A 22,164-nucleotide genomic window follows, 5' to 3' on the forward strand; every position below is an offset into this window, starting at 1 on the left:
TTACACATCTGAAAGTTCTTAAAAAGTCTAACATAGAGCTGATATAATGTAGTTTAGTGTAGTTTATTTCAATCACATAGATCACGTGTCAAACTCAAACTCAAATCCGGCCACTCGCAGATTTTAATCCGGCCCGAATATCAATTTAGGTTCACAATACATTTTGGCCCCCCTAGTTTTTGTCGCTTTTTCAACACTTTTGTTGCTTTTTCTGAAGTTTTTGTCGCTTTTTCAACACTTTTGTTGCTTTTTCTGAAGTTTTTGTCACTTTTGCCGACACTTTAACGATTTAACGCGTTTTAACGATTTTGCCATTTCTTTTTCATTTGTTTTGACATTTTTTAGTCACTTTATTCTTTGAGGGCTAAGTTACTTTTTTGGGGCCAAGCTGTAAGTGAGAAGACTGAGAAATGCAATAATACAGTCAAAGATATTTGACTTTTTCGATTATATAAAGCATGTCAATAAACTCGACATGTCTGGCCCTTGATGTGATTCTTATTTTCCAGTGTGGCCCTTACCAAAACTGAGTTTGACACCCCTGACATAGCTACACAACATCACATACATAACATAAATGTTAAAAACAAAAAGTGTCACCTTAATTCATACAGTGTCATCTTAACTCATTTATAATCAACACTGACCGAAGAGGTGTAGGTTGAAGCATTTACTTATTACACCTACCCTTTTTAAATTATTTTTTATTTATATTTTGCTCTTACAGTAGGTCCCTCAGAATCCTATCAACTTGATTTCTATACGTTATATACATATCACATATTAACACACATATTACGTGCAGAAGATATGAAACAAAACAAAATAAACAAAGCAAAATACATTCCCATTCATATACACATTGCCATACATGCCTCACTTTTTTATTTGTTTAGCATCTTGTTCATATAAGAAGTGAAAAAGGAGAATTCAGTACCTGAGGTAGTGCAGGTCAGAGATCTCCTTCATGCAGAGCCAACAGAACTCGCAGCCGCAGACGGCGCAGGTCATGTGATTGCAGCTGCCATCGTTCATCTTGATGATGTAGGCACCACAGCGAGGGCAGGGCTTGATGTCATCAGCTGGGGACAGAAGGGAGTTTAGCACTTAGTGACATCGTTCATATCAAGACATGAAGTGTTTGAATGATGAATGTTGATGAATGGATGATGGATGTTTCCTTTTTTTGCATGTTGTTAAAAAGTTGTTGTAGGAGTATTTCGACATATTGGGAAATTTTTTCTTTTCTTGCTGATAGTTAGATAAGGAGATTGATACCACTCTTGTGTTTGTACAGTAAATATAAAGCAGGAACCAGAAGCCAGTTAGCTTAGCTTAGCATAAGGACTGGAAACAGGGTAAAGTTTTCGCTAAGTGACGTTTTGGCGTTATTACACTTTGGTTTATGTAGAGATTAAACAAACAAAAAAGATATAATGTGTGAATTAGTGAGCTTTAGAGGAGCTGGAAAGTGGATTTTGTTACCACTGAAGATATCCAGGCTAGCTGTTTCTCCACTTCCATGCTTTATGCTAAGCTAACCGTCATATTTTTCAAACAGATATGAAGATGGTATCGATCTTCTCATCTAACTCTCAGCAAGAAAGAGAATAAGTGTGTTTCGCAAAATGTTGACAATTTATTAAAGTACCCAACATAAAGTTTCCTTCCAAAACACGGTTGTTTTGAATCTCAGCTGTGAACTATGAAATAATAAAACATCAGCAATGACTCGAAAAAGAAATCTAGGAGTATATCTTGAAATCCCTCGGATAACCTCAAGTAATATCTGGTTAAAATTATTACACCAACTTAATCTGAATGTAAATGTATTCATAAAGTATCAAAAGTGAAAAAATTCCACCAAAATAGGAGAAACACAAAACATGCCTTGAATGCATAAGATTCAGATTTTAAATGTAAAAAGAACAAAACTCTATGGCCGCCTCATCTAGTTGGTTTTCCTCCCCAGCAACAAAATCAAACCTCATTAGAGTAATGGATCGGACAATTGCAGCAGTTCAATCCTCTAATGCATTTTAAAGGAAAGGGAAAAAAGTCGATTTACTCTGTGTTTGATGCTGGGAACGTTCTCTGCTCTTTAAAGGGCATTATGGCATTTTAACTTAAAGAGACTCTGGCAGATCTGGCTAAATGTGGGCTGTGTGTGTGTGTGTGTGTGTGTGTGTGTGTGTGTGTGTGTGTGTGTGTACACACTGTATTCTGCTGACACACTCTCTTGTCCTCCCTTTCTTCTGCTCTCATCTTTCCTCTTCTTATCTCTCTCTCTCTCTCTCTCTCTCTCTCACTCACATATCTCTGTTTCCCTCTCTCCCTTTGCCTCTTCTTATCTGTTTTATGCCATTGACTAATCAGCAGGTATTATCAGGCAGACAGACATACAGACAGACAGACAGACAGACAGACAGAGAGGGAGCGGCCTGGATTTTTTTTTTATGAGTCAGTCTCGGTCTTCTGGATTGTCACAGACAACTTGGCACAGAGAGGCAGATTGGAAGTGGTGAATTAAGGGAAGACAGCGAGAGAAGATTGACTGAAGACAGCTGGAGGGATTTAGTTAATAGATTTTTAATCAAAATGGAATCAAAGACGCACACAAACACACATGTAAGGATGTTTGCACACACAAGCACGGATGTCTGTTTTTAATCATTAATACAACAAGTCAATTAAAGGAATACCTCAATATTGGGTTTTTTTAATTTTTATTTTAAGGAAACACTGTTTTGCTCTCTTGCAGAGAGTTAGATGAGAAGATTGAAACGACTCGTGTTCGTGCTGTAAATATGAAGCTACAGCCAGGAGACAGTTAGTTTAGCGTAGCATAAAGACTGGAAACAGGGGGAAACAGCTAGCCTGCTCTCTCCAAAGGGCAAAAATCCATCTACCATCACCTCTAAAGCTCACAAATTAACATCAAATTTTAATTTTAAAAATATGTTTGTCAATGTAAAAGTAAAAGATATGTTCCTGAATATCTACAATACAGAATAGTCTCAAAATGATGTCCATTAACAAAAATACACTTACAGAGACCTAGAGATTAAACATTTCTTCCCAGATCACTGATGATGTTCTAAAACTCAACAAGAACTCTGTTTCAAAGTTATCAAAGTGTAATAAGTGAGTTTTGTTTTAGAAGCATATCTTTAACTAAACATTGGCAAAATTGCTCAAATGCATACAAATATCACACTGAAAAGGAGTATAATAGGGGCTCTGTAATTCTGTGGTTAAACTGCTGAGGTGGATACATTTTTATTAGCTAAGAGAACTAAAATCATCTACAAATCTGACTAAACTAAGTGTGAGTACACAAATGTTATGGTGAGATTTGTAAATGCTGTATGACAGGAAGCAGGGTTCTGCAGTCATAGGAGGGGAAACTGCGATATAAATAGTTTCTCATGCTCGGTTGAACGCTGCTTGTGGTGGTAAACGCCGGGGAGTCGGTACAACAGACACGAGACGAGTTTGAGTCAGCGCTCTGACAGACTGACGTGTGATAAAGACTGACAGACAGAGAGGCAGAAAGTTCTCAGAGGTGCGAAGAATATTTTTTGGTCGGCCGGGGGAGAAGATTTTATCTGTCTGTTGTCAGACAGAAGCACAATGTCTGAGTGTCTGACTGGGGTTACTTTTGATCCAGGGAGGCTAAAAGGTGTGTGTGTGTGTGTGTGTGTGTGTGTGTGTGTGTGTGTGTGCGCGTGCGTTTTCCAGGTACCCACCGGGTCCCTGCTCCTGTGTGTAGCTGGGTGAGTGGCTGCTGTGGGTGTGCAGAGATTGCGCCCTCTGTTGGCGGGCCGAGTCGCAGGTCTGGTTGGGATGCCAGGCCTGTTTGCAGTGGTAGCAGAACTCGGCACCACATCCCTCTCTGCGACACACCAACCTGGGACAGCTGGCACAGCCCGAGGCGATGACGGCAAACCTGAGAGGAAGAGACAGACAAAGAGAGGAGTGTTCAATAAAGTGTAAACTGAAAAAAATCAAACTATGAAGTCAGAAAAAAAGACTACATTTGTTGATTATTATGAGGCAATAATTGAGAATCCTACAATTCTGATATTGGCATTGAATCAAAAGACTGTGAAATATGAAAGGGTCGTTAGTACAGCTGATCCCACTGGGAATCAACATCTGAACATCTGCCAGACACCCACATCTAAAACTCAGTCTACGTGGATCTACGCTACCTGCACAGCACAAAAACTAAGAAGAGCCAAAGTAATCAACTTACAACAACAACAAAGTCTAGCAAGCCAAATATATTCCAGTCACATATTTCTTCACTCAAACCAGAGCTACGGTAAACAGTTTGTGAATTTCTGGCTGACATTCAACCAATGGTGAGGACTCCAAAGGGATGGCCATGGTGTTCAGTTTCTGTTGAATGTATGAGAGCCCGCTCACACCTGCATTTATAACAGCAACCAAATTAAAATGATTTCAAAGTCGGTAGATTCCAAATTTATTCACTCAACCTTGACATGCAAATTTGCACCATTAACTGTAAACCGGCTCGACACCGCTGGTGTTAGAGGGAATAGAGACCTTGAGACTCCAAAATGAATGAAGCTTATCCAAATGTATGTCACTTTGCTCTGCCAGAGTATAACATATCCATCTGCACAAAAGAAATGCAGCATGGTTTGCAGTCAGTCATGAGACAGGAGTCAGTGTTGCAAATAGTCAATGGCAAGACCAAATGTCATGGCAATCCATCCAATAATAGGTCTTTTCCATTTAGCTATTTGTGATTTAAGGGTCCTAGTATCTTTCATGCTGACTCACTGTCACTCTTGCTGGGACACTTAGAATAGAACAGAGCCATCGTCAGTGTTATTAGTAACGCATGTGCTTTTCCTACTATGACAAGTCAAAATTTCTGCTGTGAAAAAGGCCTATTGTCGACAGATTTCACATAAAAAAACACAAATGTCAACCTTGTGGTGGTGCCAGAAGAAAAGTCAGGGGATCCCCACAGTTTGTATGAATCATTCTCTGGGAAACATGGATATCTTTACCAAATTCCATGGCAATCCATCCAATAGTTTTTGAGATATTTCCACTTTTTGCTGTCAAGTTAGCCACTACATGATAAGATATTCTATATTATGGGTTGTTTTGTACCCTGGTAACCTCTAATCTTAAATAATGTAATCACAGTATAACATAAACGTTTCTTGCAACCATATGATGCTGACACTGACTGGAATATTCAAACCCGAGCCACCAAGTTTGGCAACATTTTACACATCTGAGATGTAACTTTAGAAATGCAGAAAACCACAGTTTCTAAGAGATGGAGATCTCCAATATGGCCACTAATGGGCACTTTACAGAGTCTGAAAGCTTTCTGCCGCCTGGGAGGAGAGAGAGAAGATTTGATCAATGGAGTAATCACTTAGTAACAACATTGAGTGAGGAGGGGAAAAGAGATTGGATGAGGTCAATCAATAGGGATTTCACAAGGTTCAATACTGAGTAAGGAGACAGAGAGGAGCAGTTAATACAGCAGTGATGGAGTTATTGTGAGCTGCCCGACATGAAGGTTTTGTTAAGAAACAAGCACTAAAATGGTCAAACCAGTAGGTAATTTGTGTTCAAGTCTAAATTGCATTGATGGACCTTGTTATGGAGTATAGAACACAATGTGACAATCCAAATTACTCCGTTATGGATTCTCTTTTTATTCAAGAAAGTGCTATGAATCATGACAAAATAGCAGAAATGTTCACAAATCTTGAAATACTAAGAAAGCCCCTGAACAAACTACTTGTTCCTCAGCCTGTGGTCAATCTTTCCACCAAATTTAATTGAAATGTCTTATGTTTTTATGAATATCCACCAACCGTCAAACAGACAGACCCAAAACTAATTTATCTTGCTCTGTGGAGGTGAAAACTTCCTAAAGAATACATATTCTCTTCCGTACTGACGTTAGGCCAGCACACTTCTAAGCACACTAAATACAGCAAAAAGGGTGGTATTTTATAACAATAAATTAAAAAAGGCAATTACAAAGAGGGAGACAGACTGAGGTAAAGGCCATCAATCACTGAAGAAATCACAAAGCAGGCTATTCATCAAATAGTGTCACCAAGCAAAGTGGGAGAAAACATGTTGGAGGAGTGATAACAAAAGCAGGCCGGGATGTCAAATTTTAGTTTTGCCTTTTTTCTACCCAGACAAACAAAGAAAATGCCAGTTTTCTGCACGTTAGTCAAGTGTTCAACTTATGCTATTAAAAAAGGAAGAAGAGCGTGGGAGAAGTTAAAACAAGCATGCCCCAACATGTTGTTCATTACCAGCTCTTCAAACACAGTAACAGGCCTGTTTTCAGGATGGAATAAATTAACAGATATCAGAGGAGACAAGAGTTTGCTTTCTTGGGACAAGATGAGACGAGAACTTGCATTCCTGCAGAGACACTTTACCGTGCATCTGTTAGGAGTTAGACATTCCTTCTGACTCAAAACGTGCAAAAAGTAGCTTCTGTAATGAAGAAACCAACCGTGTTTTCAACAGGCCTCAAAAGATCAAATGGTCACTTAACTGACCGCTTAAATAACTGCAGAGAATTTTGATAAAACGAAGGGAAAGTAAAACACAGAGATGCCAGTTTTGCATTTCTTTCCTGGAACATCAGCGCTCTGGTTCAAGCTAACCTAAACAGAAACAGAACAGCACAGTGTAAAACGAGTACTGAAAAAGAAAGCCAATTTATTAACCATTTCTCTTTTCTAAAACTCACTGTGAAAAACCCTATTTTCATCAGCTAAAGTCCAACTTCTTAACGTTTTTACTGTAAGTGTAACACCCATAGCACTACAAAAAAAACAGGTTCATTTGCACTTATGTAGTACTTAGGCAAGTAGTTTATGGTTTTTACAATTCCTTCCCCCATTTTTATAATGCCTTTGTATTTATATATTTTATCTCACAAAGCATGTGTAATTTATTTTTTATAAATGGTGTATTTACACAGTGAGGTCACACAGGATTTATACGTATGTTTTGTGTCCTTAAAATCTAATAAAAAAAAAGAGAGAGAAAAGCTGTCTAGCCACAAAGCTTAGAGCCCTATTTTCGTGGTGGCGCAACGACCAACGTAGAAGCAGCACAAAAGATATTACAATTCATCCTGAGGTGAGCATAAATGTCTGGACCAGATTTCATGCTAACCCATCCAATGGTTGTTGAGATATTCCAGTAAGTGGACTTGCTCTGTGGGCAGACCTACAGATCCCTACAGCCTACGTGCCGCTAGCATAGCAAACGAACAACTGGAGAAAAGATTAAAGATAGAGCATATGTGTTCATCTGGCTAACTCAGGACTTGTTGCGGTACAAAGCACAGCTTGCCACGACAGCTTTTTCCTGGGAGAGCATCTCACGTCACAGCTGTCTCACGATTGGTGGATTTTGGATAGATAAAACAAAAGGAGGGTAGAGAGGCGTGTGAGATCATGAGCAGAGATGTAAATGTGGAATACAACAAGACAGATTTAGGGGGAAGGAGGCAGGCAGAGGAGTGTTATGAGTGCCGACATGCTGCGTGTAGAGACAGTCCTGTCAGTGTTCAGCTCCACCAACAGCCACCTGGGAATCCTGCTGAGCTTGTAAATGCAATGTTACAACACACACACACACACACGCACCCTTACACGCACACACACACACACACACACACACACACACGTCTGTATAAAACACCAGGATGAACTGAACGTGCATCAGCCTGACTAGCACAGAAACACCAAAAACACATTGTGTCCATCAGCAGCAAAAGGCACAAAATCAAGAACAATGACAAGCACACATGTACACCGAGTCCAGTGTGTGTATTGATCTGTTTAATTAAGTGCCAACTCCTGTTACCCCTGGCAACACTCCTTCTATGCTGCATCGATAGTTGCTATAGCAACTGACAGCCAGAGGAGACGGCACTCTTTGTTCTCACTGGATACTAGAGCCTGACAATCACACTCAGGCCGAGGCCTTATTGGCTGACGAGATGAGCAGGTTGGAGGTGTTATGATGGTTAAGATGAGTCTCTAAAGATTTACCAGTTGTACATTTTTCAGAACTAAAATGGTTACGTTTTGGGTTTTATTTTTTTACAGTGAAGAAACACTGAAAACCAAAAGACAAAGGGCCTACTGTACATGTTTGTTTGTTTTGTGTAACGTGTCACTGTTTTGGTTGTTTAGACCCAGAAAAAGATTCTACATTCATTATATGAGCTTTTCTGGTGCATATCGAGGTTTCTACGTCATACTATTTTAAGTTTTAGTTTTTACATAAAAGGTCCAGCAGCTCAGGACCATTAACATGTTTCATGATGTCTGAAAAATAAATGAGGAATTGTTTGGTTGCTTAAAAAAGCACTTGAAGTATCTTAGTTAATTTTTTAATATTTATTATTATTATTATTATTTACTAAAGACTTACTTTAAAGCAGCATAATTAAAATTGTCAACTGGATACTTTCCAAAGAGAAAAGATAAGAAAACCAGGTCACATTTACATAACTTTTCCACAAGTGGGCCAACACACACACACACACACACACACACACACACAGCTATAGACACTCCATTCACAGAGTTATATTATAGATAATCACACTAATCACACCTATTTCACTGTTTTTGTGGAAGCAAACTCTCCAGTCACCAACAGTCTGAAGTTGTAGCTGACAGGTGTGTGTGTGTGTGTGTGTGTGTGTGTGTGTGTGTGTGTGTGTGTGTGTGTGTGTGTGTATACAGAGCTGTTTGTGGTGAATAATGAGTTAACATGTCTGATTTAAAGAGGTGGTGAGTCACTGCTGACAGGATCGTCCTGGTAAATATATATGTAATGCAAAGACACACTTTGGTTTTATTTTATTTTTATAGGTACTGATTAACATCTATTTACATCATCTATCGTTATCTTTACCTACATGACGTTCATAAACCCAACCCTAAAATTGTGCTTTTTTTCTATGAGGTATGGTCAGAATGTCTCCCTCTACTTCAGTCCCAGAGACAAAGGCTCAGTTTATTTTACACCAGTCATAAATTGTAAAATCCAACAAAAAAGTACCTGAGAAACAGAGACAGCATCCTGTGTGAGAAACAGAGCCTCATTTTTTTTACTTTCTGTATTGTGTCAGTATCAGTTACCGACACAATACAGAGAGTAAAAAGACTAAACCTAATTTATGCTATATTCCTCAAGAGAAAAGATTCTGCAGATTGTCATGAAATGTATTACAGATATTAACGGCCTCAAGAAAATACTTTTTGGGGAGCCCCGACCTTACTACCACAACAAACCTTATGTTTAAGTAACTCCCTGGCTCCTTCTTTCAGGTAATCATAAGGTCAAAATATTGACTTCTACATAGGAAATATTAAAATCAAATGAGCAGATAGCCAAGATACTAAAACATTAAAGTGAGACTATATAACTTTTGCTGTTGCCGGTGAGCTACAGTGTGTTTACTTTCTGTTTTACTTTTGCTAAAACCATTTGAAGGTTTATCTGTGAAATGTGTAACAGTTTCACAGGTACAGAAGAGTTAAACATTTAGTAAATTAACGTATTAATGTCAGTTAGTAAAGTTTGCTAACATTAGCCACTATATGCCACAAGTAAGGATGTAGCAGCAAAACCAAGTTTTTACTTGTGAAAGAAATACATTTATTTCCTCATTGAAAAGTTTTATAGTCATGCTTTAATGCTGTCCAGAAGATGAGCCATTTTAAACATAACTTAAAGTGCCCATATTATGCTCATTTTCAGGTTCATAATTGTATTTAGAGGTTGTACCAGAATATGTTTATGTGGTTTAATTTTCAGAAAACATATATTTGTTGTACTGCACATTTCTGCAGCTCCTCTTTTCACCCTGTGTGTTGAGCTCTCTGTTTTAGCTACAGAGTGAGGCATCTCACTTCTGTTCCATCTTTAGATAAGCACTGCTAGCAAGTCCATTGCAGAGCATGAGGTCGTGCCATGCTAGCAGCTAGGCGAGCATTATAACGTGTGTTAAAAAGTGACGCACGTTCATCACGGAAGTAAAGGCTGGACTACAATAGAGCTGTTTGAAGCAGTTTGTGAACAGTGTTTTCTGTTGGAGATGGTAACTCCCTTTGGGGTGGACTTTGGGCTTTTTCCCTTTGTAAACCTATAACATGCACAACAAAAGATATATAACCCAATACAGGAAAGGGGAAAAGCAAACAAGCATAATATGAGCCCTTTAACAAAGACAGTGTTTTCCCTAGGTTTGTGGAAGACTTAGGGACACATAGGTTTGGGGGTCCTACCTCAAAAAAGTAAAAAAATGCTATTTCACATAATTTTGTAGTAATCAAAAGCTAGAGCAGGTAATACATACATTACACTCAAAAAGCTTAAAGACAAAACTTGCTAAAGAAGTCCACTGAGGACCAACTACAACCAGATCTGAGACTTTTTGTTAAATTCATTCAGCTTAGGTTATGCCAGAAACGGCTTGGGTGCTGCACCTAAGCCTTTTAATGGCAGGGAAAACCCTGAAACATATCTTATAATCTAAAAGGGTGTCATGACATTTGCTGAGCACATTCATGCTCCAATGGGGAACTGTCTTTCTTCTAGTACAAGAAAAATTTTTTTTTGCAGCCTACAGACATGTTGAATGATCCGGAATGTATGCAATTATAAAAAATTAAGGAAAAAAAAACATTAAACATTAAATGTAAAAGAAAATCTTCAGCCTTTATGTAGGGGTTTGACATTCAGTAATGGAAACACCGAAACAAACACAATGCACACACATAAAGGCACATATAGACAGATTCATGCAAAGATACCACACAGACGCTTTGGCCTTCCCCTGTGACAATTCCAGTATTACTGTACAAAACCACAGCAGAAACACACCACTGAATATCTGTGTTCCTCTTTTCCACACACACAAATACACAAATACACACACACAGAAACACATACACAATGAATCACTTGCTTTCTATGATGAAACAAACGCCTCCAATTTGTTCCATAAACCTAACGAGAGCTTCTCTACCTCCAAAGCCATCTGACTCTCCCCTCCTCTGACCACAAGGCCCGAGCTTAACAGTTATCTCACCTAGTTACAGTTTCAAATTCAACTTCCTCAGCCCGTCTTTCTCTTTCTTTCCTGTTGTCTTTAGCCCAAACAGAGAAATACAGTCATGTATCTGGAGTCTGAAGCAATACTGTTGATGTGAAATCCAGGCAATTCCAGCAGAAAGAATGAAGAAATAACAGAAACTGAGTGATTTAATACATCAGAGAGAGAAAACGAGGTAGAGCGAGAGTTTAATCTCTGATCATAAGACTTGATAATATCACAGAAACAAGAAGATGGAAACAAACTGGCATAGATGAGCCCAGACCAGCACTTCAAATTCTTACTTTTTTTTCAAAGGACTGGCCAGAATGTCCTCATTGTACTTATACAGTCTACTGAACTAATGCTGAAACAATACGTTGATTATTCTATTAGTCAACTGACGAATAATTATCAACCATTTAGGTAATCTATTATTTGTCTAAGAGTAACATTTCATCCAGCCTCTAATGTAAAAATGTTCTGCTTTACCCTTCTTCTTTCCTTAAATGATTATAACTCAAACGTTGGGTTTCATGTTGTTGGACTGTCAAAAAACAAGCAATTGGAAGATGTCAACTTGGGCTGTCTGAACTTGTGACAGGCCTTTTTCACAATTTTGTGACAACTTGAAAGAGTACTGAACAATTCATCACAAAAATATTAATTGCAGCCCTACACTGAACACAGAACGAAAATAAGTCAGCGACATAAACATTTAGCCTGGCTGCTGTTTGCTGCAGGGGAGAGCCGATTAAATACACTTGATCATTTCATAGAAACAGAATGATGAAAGCCAGAAGAGCCTTAAATGAGGACAGACGAAGAGTAGGAAGAGGACAGCAGTGAGGACATCATGGACAGTGTCTTACCCGCAGTCAGGCGCCGGGCACCATCGGCAGTCTGGATCGGAGGCGAGGCACCTCCGCAGCAGGAACTCCTCATACTTGTCCAGCAGGACCGCGTCATCCAAGATGTCCGCCACCTGTCGCGGGGCCAGTCTTTCGGCACACTCGGGGCAGCTGAGCTGGACTCGACTCTCTGTGATTTCAATGCGGAGGTATTGCCGCAGGCAGCAGAGGCAGGAGCGGTGGCTGCACCCCAGCAGCTCGGGGAGCTGTTCAGCGGGCTGGCGCACCAGGCACAGAGGGCACTCCAGGAGGTTGGCGTCCCCAGAGGAAGGGGCTCGGGCCAGGGACAGCTGGCTGGAGGACAGCGGCTTTGAGGGCGTGCTGGAGGCAGCGTCCTGGAGGGCAGTGGTGTCTGTGGTGGTCGTTGTGGGCGTAGCAGAGGCTGCAACAGGTGCTGGGCTCAAGGCTGAAGAGAGAAGCTGTTGTTGTGTGTGGTGATGTTGGTGATTGTGGGATAAAGGGGGGGCTGCTGCTCCTTTGGGGCCCCTGGCTCCCCGTTTGCTGTGGAAGAGGCTGTGAAAGGAGATGCGGCCCTGACGTTTGCCCGCTGCACGGCACTTAGGGTTGGGGACACCACTCACCGAGGAGTGAGGCGACTCTGAGTCCTTTTCTGATCCCATTTCCCCAGAAGACACACACAGGGCCAGTTATTGTCCCCTGAGACACGTGAATGTATCGCAGAGGGACACAGCTAAAAAAAAAAAAAAAAACACACACTCAGTCACACACACACACAAGGGAGGATTTGTCCCTTTGTGAAAGCCAAACTGGAATGCAAATGCTATCAGGGCATCTGTGAGAGAAACTCAAGTCTGTCACCTCCTTCTCTTCCTTTTATGAGAAACAAAACGTTATCAGGAAAAGACAAGAGTGAGATAATGGTGACGTAACTACAGAAAATGAAAGAGATCGTGCAAGTTCAAAGTGAAAAAGAAATCCCCTTTGGCTTTCAGAGTTTCTCTCAAACTTGGCGGTCAAAAGGTATATGAAGAAGATAAATGAGCAAGTCTTTTATTTCCCAGGCAGACGTCGAGGTGAAACATTACCGTGAGTCTCTTTGTCAAACTTAAAGATTAATGTCTGCTCCAAAGAATGACTCTTTAAAAATAGAAAGAAAAAAAAAGAGAAACAGAAAGATCCACAGGACAGAGATCAGTCTGAATGTTAAGTGATAAATCCTCGGTTTGGATTTAATTCTCCTCAGCTGTATTCAGAGCCTCTCCTCCACTCGTCTTCCTCTCAATTCTTTCTGAACGCCGGTCTCTCTGAACGGTCTTTTCTGTCAGGAAGAAGAGAGCAGGAAGTTAGCACAAAGAGCATGCTCAGTATGACACACCTCTCTCTCTCTCTCTCTCTCTCTCTCCGTCCGTCCCTCCCTCCCTCCCTCCGCTTTCTCTCTTTTTGCTTTTCTCTTCCTGGGTTTTAATTTGATCATTAACTGATGATGAATGCAAAGACTCACAAATGCAAGATAACACTACACTACATGCTTAAATAACCATTATTAAAAGGTTAAATGTAAATCAGGAGACACATTAAAACACCAACTGAGGTATTCATGTGAAACCAGTCTCTCTCTCCCCATCACGCTGAGCACTGCAAGCTCTTCCTCCACTTCACACTGGGATGCTAGTGCCGTTGCCATGGTGACGCTCACTATGAGCGAGGCGACCCACTCTGTGACTCTGGCACTTATGTATACGTACACACACACACACACACAATTACATCCTGTGTCCTCTCTACAATTACAGGTTGTGTTAATGTTAAGGAGTCTGTGTAAAAGACACCTAACAGCTTATGTGTTATTAAGTTGCATGTTATATTTTGGTTATACATTTATATATTTATTGTGTTGTGTGAGAACATTGTGACTTCTGCGTTTTAAATTCAGCTGAAGGGTTAAATGCTTCATAATGGGTCGAAAAACCCTCAAAACATGTACAAATACAACATTGAGCTGAAACAAGACATTTCTGAGAAGGTTTTTGAAATTGGATTAAAAACACTTAAGAAGCACAAATAGACTCCCACAGCAGTCCAGATGTGTTCTGGTTTTCATAAGAAAAGCTAAACTGATTACTGGCCTTTATTTTATTTAGATACTTATGCTAAAATCTTTTCAGGAAGAATAAGGAGGGTTGGGCATACTGTTTTTGTTTTGTTATTGTATTTATGGTCATTTCAATTAGCTTTAACTTATATTTATGCGTTATTTGATGTTTTTAGAAACTCAACTTAAAAGACACTTGTGATGCTTAACCAGAAAGTAAAAAGTATGTCATGTTTGACATCCCCAGCCTTCAAACAGCTGTGAAATATTGATAACCTACATTTCAGCGCCTAGCAGGAAGAGGAAGGAAAAATATTGTACGTGCATTTTTACACACATCAACATAATGTAAAAACACATCCATTTAAACGGTTCCCATGGCAGCCATTACACACCATCTTCTCAGGGTCAAACTGGGTCTTCACTGTGTGTTAGTGTATATGAAGCCTGCAGTTTCTGAATATAGCCTCCGACCGGCTGAGTTTGTATTATTCCTCTGCTCTGCTGCCCCTGGAGCATCGTCACACACACACACACACACACACACACACACACACACACACACACACACACACGCAGTGGCTTTGTGTGTCTTTGTGTGTGAGAAAGATGGAGCACTTCATGCTTTTGATTTCAACACCATTGTACAAAAATGAACAGGAGATCTCTGTGTGTGTGTGTGTGTGTGTGTGTGTGTGTGTGTGTGTGTGTGGCTTTCATCTTTCTCCAACATGTTGTATGGTGATAACAATTTGTTGCCTAAACACCCTGATGAAAAACACGTCTTTGTCTCTAACAAACACTTCCCATGATAACACACACATACACAGGCGCCTGTGGAGGCGAGATTCTCGAGTACTGATACAGATTTCTGTACAACCTGAGAACTTTACAATCTGGAGATCTGGACTTGATTTGCTATCAACATGCTCACACCAAGGGCGTAAATCCCAGGGGGGTCGGGGGGGGATCAGGACCCCCCTCCCCCCATCTAAGTGTTGTCCCCCCCTAGAAATATCATTAAAACAATGCTGTGTATTGTAAATAACATAATGATGTATACTTAAAATATCTGTGTAAGCAGTAAAACAATACAAACCCCAAAAAATGCTTTTTAAGTTTAGAAACATTTTGAGTCCCCCCTCCCTTGCCTCATAGTGGTTTGGTCCACTGCATACTGTAGGATCTGCACTAGACTCACAGTCACATGGGTAGTGATAGGAATGTAGTAAGTAGGTGGTTCAAGGCTATTTTATTCACATTAAACATCGGATGAAGTTGTTCTTTTCTCAAATAGAAATGATGCTGAGTAATTAATGAATTAGTCATGACAAAAAGGTTCGCTATGTTAGTGTAATATAATGTAACGTTACCTAGCTTATAGTGTGTTGGATAGAAATGCACCCACGTGTTGCCACAGCGATAAGCCTAACGGTATGTGTGTGAACTGATATTAGGGTTAATATTGAAGATCTACAGTTGTGTTTTGCTCAATATGAAGTTAAGTGGCTGATCAGTTAAATATATATCCAGACGAAACCTAATATTTATGTGGAGGACGCAAGATCATTTTAGAATTATAATATGACCGCGTGGTGAACCTATGAACCGAACTCATATTTAGACATCTGACGTTAAAGATTTGTGTTGTCGTTGAAAATGACAGAGAAATGAAAAACAGACATAAGATCCTTTTTCAGTAGGCCTACACCAAAACGCCAAGTAAGTACAAAAAGTCCTCATATCAAGACAATTTGGTAACATCTTTATAAGAATGGGTGCTTATGGAAATACTAACGTCACTATGTCACAGGCAAAGGAGACAGAAAGAACTGAGGAACAGGGAGACCAGGGACAGTCACGTGTAGAGTCTCAGGGAGACCAGGGACAGTCAGTTGGAGAGTCTCAGGGAGACCAGGGACAGTCAGTTGGAGAGTCTCAGGGAGACCAGAGACAGACAGGTGTAGAGTCTCAGGGAGACCAGGGACAGTCAGGTGGAGAGTCTCAGGGAGACCAGGGACAGACAGGTGGAGAGTCTCAGGGAGACCAGGGACAGACAGGTGTAGAGTCTCAGGGAGACCAGGGACAGACAGGTGGAGAGTCTCAGGGAGACCAGGGACAGACAGGTGTAGAGTCTCAGGTAAGTGTGTTGAGCTTAGTTCATATTTTTGGAGGTGTGTGGCTGTCAGGGTGAGCAGATGAGCTTTACCAGTGGCTCACTAATTTACATTATGATCAGCTAATTTAACAAGTGTACAAAAGTATTGTATTTCTTTTATATGGGGACACTTTTTCAAAATAAGTAATTACGTTTTAAGGTATTTTTGTGGCTTGATTGTAAACAACTTAAACATAAATACATGGTTTTAAAGAAGAATATTTTGGTAAATTTAGTCAGCTTTTTCATTGAATCAAGAGAAACACTGAAAAGAAGTATAATGGTACAGTCTCCATGCTACACTAATGATAGTATTAAGGCTTTCCTCTGTGTACACATGTCCTCTACAAGTATAGTTGGCTGTATTATTTGTGTCCCCTTCAAAAATTGCTCTTCAGAAATGTTATGTTTATTGTCCCCACCCCCCCTACTGTTAGTTCAGATTTACGCCCATGGCTCACACACGCATTTTATTCCACATTTGTCTTCCTACTCACTGCTGCTCAATTCAGCACACACACACACACACACACACACACACACACACACACACACACACACACACACACACACACACACACACACAAACACACACACACACACACACACACACACACACACACACACACACACAGCAGGCTGCTCTCGTGCACTGCTCACCAGACGCAGCCTTCCATGGCTGTTTTTAATCTTTTCCTCAATCAAAGCTTCAGGGACACATTCAGTCTGACCAAAAACAAAACGTTCAGGATAAATAAACTGATGTTCATGAATGTGTCCGTGGCTCTGTGTGTGTGTGTGTGTGTGTGTGTGTGTGTGTGTGTGTGTGTGTGTGTGTGTGTGTGTGTGTGTGTGTGTGTGTTATGGCTTGCAGACAAACATCATGCAATATGAAAGCTATCTATCAAAGATCAAGATTAAACTGGTGTCTAAACCTTCAGCTACTGTCAGCCAACTGATGCGTGTGAGGTTAATTCCCATCATGGACTGATAATCTTGTGTTATAGCACAAATTCTTAAACTGGTTCTCCAGACAAAGAAGGCTTCTGGTTTTTATTCTTGCCATCTGTGCAATTAACTGACATTAAGGTTGGAAAAACACAGCAGCACTCTCACTTTTTTTTTTATATAGGCTGTGATATTTCCAGCAGTGAAATATAACTAAGTACATTTACTATTGTATTTAAGCACAATAGTAAATGTACTAAATAAAGTATTCTGATTCTGATTAGAAACACTGTTATTTTAAATCTATGGCTTAGACCAGTGATCATCAACTGGCGACCCGCAGGCCACATCTGGCCCGCCAAAGCTTTCAGTCCGGTCTTCGGCTGTATTATAAGACCAAAATAGATGTATGTGGCTACTTAATATGCACGTGAATTTCTATTTGAGTAATAACAATCGAATTGTGCTTATTGTTTAGCAGTCTGGAATCTTGTTGATACAGGAATTTACATTCTTTTAGAATTGTGTGTATAGTTCCATTTTTTGTGTGTATACAATGGAGAGAAAACTGCATTGTAAACTGAATATTTCTTTGGAACGTTGGTCCAGTAAAACAAGATGTTACTTGAACTCTGAGAGAGGGGAATGGACATTTTTAACCACTTTCTTACGTTTTATAATCTAAAAAAAAAATATTACTGAAACCTGCCAAAGGGTTCTGCCGGTGCCTAGCAACGGTTGCTAAGCACCAGTCAATGTTGGGTGGGCGGGGCTTATGGAACACTTAGTAAGACTCTATAATTCCTTTGATGACTTTGATCCTTTGATCCTATGATGAGAACAGAGACAATAAATAAAGGTGATTTGACTCAGTTCATTCTTACTGAATTTCCCTTGGAAGCAAGACGTGAGTGAGACGTGAGCAGCATATAAGCTTGTTAAATTAACGGACCAGTTTGTGATCTCATTGAAATAAACGACCATCGAAATAAACAACCATCGAAATAATCGACCATCGAAATAATCGACCATCGAAATAATCGACCATCGAAATAGACCATCGAAGTCGACCATGGAAGCTAAAAATAATTATACAATAATAGTCGTCAAGCCTAGACCAGTAATCCCTGAGTATGAAGACATCCCGGATATTGAAAATATGAATACAGTAATACGCGTCAAGCCTAAACCAGTAACCCCTGAGACTGAAGACATGCCAGAGATTGAAAATAATAACACAGTAGTAGTCGTCAAGTCTAGACCAGGAACCCCTGAGACTGAAGACATGCCAGAGATTGAAAATAATAACACAGTAATAGTCGTCAAGTCTAGATCAGGAACCCCTGAGACTGAAGAAATCAATCTCATTCTCCCAGCGATCGAATCCTTTTCTAAAAGGATGACAAAGGAACAGTGGGGGTTGATGAATTTAGGCACCCCTGATCGTGCCACTAAAGTTATGTTGGCAGAACTACTTTTAGACATAATAAAAACACTGTCACAAGCCTTGTTAAAGGCTAGGAGCCAAAATGTAGTATTTTCTGAGGAGAATGTACTGTCCAGTATCGGCAACAAACTCTCTCAGAGTTTTGGCACGGTTTTGAACGTTGACGGCCAAGTCCCCTGTGTCAGCTCAATATCATTGACCAACTTGCTTGCTAAAGAGGTTGCAGGTATTTGCAACTCTTCCACTATTGAGCACACTGCAGAGTTGCACACATTGCGTGTCACTCCCTCGAAAAGACTAAACGCTATGGTTCGTCATGTCTGCAAAATGTTGAAGTCGTTCACAGCCAGGATGAAAATCTGCTCATCTCGACCACATAGTCAGAGACAAAGTCCGACCTCCTCCGAGGAAGACCTAATTGTGGAAGATGAAGAGAAGGCAGCCACTGATGTCCGCTCTCTGTCACCGTTTGCAACCACAGCTATGGAATCAGAAACCCCGGAGGCCTCACTAAAGGACAGCTCTGAGATGACAACAGCTCAATCGGTCGAATATATAATTAGGGAGGAGATGAGTAAGATCACTGAACCTCTTCTGGACGAAGTGCCAGCCGCAGAGTATGAGCAACTAAAATCTGAAAGCTCTCAGGAGATTTCAACTGTTGCAAAAGACATTGCTCAGTCAATTGCCAAGAGTTTGGACAAGACAGATGCTGCAGAACAAAACCCGAAGCGCAAACTGTGCATGAAAAAAATAGGAAACATGATCAAAACCTTTTTTGCAAAGTGCTTTGTCAAAACTTGGATTCATCGTATGCTGGTGCAACTGAAGGCCAAATTCCACCAGGGCTCCAAAGTTGAAAGCGGGCAGTCCGTGTCGTCACTCCTAGATAATATTGACTCTCTGCTTCAGCCACAGCATGGTGGAAAAGCACGCTGTGGAGACGAAGTCACTGTATTCCGGGACCTCAAGAAGATTTCCAGTGGTAAAAACTTGGTATTCACAGAGGCACTATGTGATCTCCTCTCCAGACACATCTCACCTGGGATGGCGCCCAATATTATCCCAGATGCAATTAGAGAGAAGGCATCTCACAACATGTATGCTGACATACAGAACAAAATGTGGGGTTTCCTGGGAATGCTGAGGTGGTGGCTGAACACTATGGTCGGCGGCCACAGTCAAGAAGCTCTAGGCCGATTGGAAAATCAATCACTGGCACCAACACACATCACACCAACACAGTCAGCTGAGGTGTGTGAGGATGCAACAGCAAAGACATCAAGAAACAAAATGTCCATCAAGGTGATCATGCAGAAGCTGCTTACACGCACATTCAAGAAAGCAAAAGTGGATTGCAACCCTAAAAACACTGAGGAATTCATTGACCGACTGCTGGAAAAAACATGGGCCCAAGTCGAGGGTCTCGATTTCCATACCACCACAAAAACATTCAAAAACCTCGACAAGGACATTTTCCAAGACATGTGTAAGAAGTGGGGCTGTGCAGAAGAAATGCTGGTCTCTGTGATTTTAGGGGAACCAGCACTGGAAGACTCTATTGCCTGCTGTTTCAAAGCTCACCTGATGAAATCACAGAAAACAGGGTTCTTCTCATCTGTGTGTAAAGCCATCTCCAATTTCTGCAGACGCAGAAATAGGGTTGGTGTTATATGTACGTAAAATGTTGTCTGTCTACTATGTTAGGGTTTTCTCCGGGTGCTCCGAGTGTTTCTCCCACATTTAGTATATAAATATAAAAAAACATTAGCTTAGACATAGTAGTCATCTTGAAGGAAAATGTGTTATTTTCCTTCAAACTTAATGTCATAAAGAGCTCTGGTCCTGCCTCATATCCACGTCTCCACCTCGTCCACAGGCCTCTGTCCTTCGTGATGGAGGGTCAGGGGCCAGTGGAGCAGGAGGTTACCTGGATATGAGGCAGGACTGAAGCTGTTGGAGTTTCATCCGGGTGCTCCGGTTCTCCAACATTAACTGCATAAAAACATCTAACAACTAATTTAATAAAACTGAGAAAAAAAAATATCTGCTTATCTCTGTTATCATTTACTATAAGAACTGTAAACATTCAACTCAGGCTGAAGTTCTGCTGATTCAGTTTCATTCATGAATTTCATATTTCTGTAAAGTCCTATAAAAAAGTATTTTGAGAGACAGAGAGAGAGAGAGCGAGAGCGAGAGAGAGAGAGAGAGAGGGGCAGATGTGTTCTGCAGGTAATCTGTTCACAACAGTCCACAGGCAGTGAATCTACTCAGCACTTTTGGTCTTTCCGTAACACACACACACACACACACACACACACACACACACACACACACACACACACACACACACACACACACACACACACACACACACACACACACACACACACACACACACACAAACACACTGTGTACATAGACTTCAGCTTAATAAGCTGTGTGCTACAGGTGTGCTGCTGTGAGAGCTGATTGCTGTTATGCAACTAAATAATTCACTGCCAGCCTTGGTACAGGATGCTACATATCTGCACAGGATTCACACTACAACACACACACAGCCACCAAAAAACCTTTGGTTTCCCACGTGTTAAATGAAGTCATCAAGGAAGAGCTCGTTCACACAGAAGCTTGGATGCGCTTCTAGTGAAGATTTTGTTGATGTGACACTAGATTCACACCTTTTGTCACCAGTTTATTTCCTAAAACATTTGCTGAACTGGGTTTAGGTGAGGCAGCAGTTTAACACTCAATGAAAGAAAAATGTATCTTATCTTTATCTAACAATCTAAAACAGTGGACTTGGTTTGCCTTTCAAAAGGCATGAAATACAGGCATTTTATGACGGCCACAACGGCTATTAAAACAAAGACTAGAGAAGCTCTGGTTACAACACACACAGACGGAGTGTGACTATATTCTCTGCTTAGGACGGCATTACTCCACTATATCTTTACAAAGCAAATATTTGTTTGCTGCTATATATTAATGTTCTGAATGTACAGCCTCATAATAGCCTAATATATAACAATGCATCATGGGGCGGCTGTGGCTCAGGCGGTAGAGTGGTCGCCTACCAATTGGAAGGTTGGTGGTTTAATCCTTGGCCCTGCAGTCCTATGTCAAAGGGTCCTTGGGCAAGACACTGAACCCTGAATTGCTCCCGATGCTACGCCATCGGCGTGTAAATAAGTGATCTGATGAGCAGGTAGAAGCTTGTACGGCAGCCTCGGCCTCAGTGTATGATTGGTGAATTCAATTCAATTTTATTCATAGTGTCAAATCATAACAGGAATTATCTCAGGACACTTTACAGATAGAGTAGGTCTAGACCACACTCTATAATTTACAAGGACCCAACAATTCCTGTACTATGTAAAAGCGCTTTGAGTAGTCGTTAAGATTAGAAAAGCGCTATATATATATATATATATATATATATATATATATATATATATATATATATGCAGTCCATTTACATCATATTTTTTTTAA

The 22,164-nt window shown here is 40.5% G+C and overlaps 1 protein-coding gene across 2 annotated transcripts in view; it reads right to left on the reverse strand.

The window, feature by feature from the left end:
• rnf19b (ring finger protein 19B) overlaps positions 1-22,164 on the reverse strand; it is a 41,237-nt gene that overhangs the window by 9,392 nt on the left and 9,681 nt on the right. The window contains exons 2-4 of one of the 2 annotated variants that reach the window (XM_078267041.1): positions 12,022-12,751; positions 3,750-3,949; positions 938-1,082 (exon numbers count right to left, since the gene is read on the reverse strand). In XM_078267041.1, coding sequence (XP_078123167.1) covers positions 938-1,082; positions 3,750-3,949; positions 12,022-12,680 — 1,004 coding nt within the window. In that variant the 5' untranslated portion in view covers positions 12,681-12,751. Of the gene's footprint in view, positions 1-937; positions 1,083-3,749; positions 3,950-12,021; positions 13,340-22,164 lie in introns of both variants that reach the window. The other variant, XM_078267040.1, reaches the window with a different exon arrangement.

The sequence above is a fragment of the Sander vitreus genome, chromosome 14, assembly GCF_031162955.1.
Source record: "Sander vitreus isolate 19-12246 chromosome 14, sanVit1, whole genome shotgun sequence".
NCBI lineage: Eukaryota > Metazoa > Chordata > Actinopteri > Perciformes > Percidae > Sander > Sander vitreus.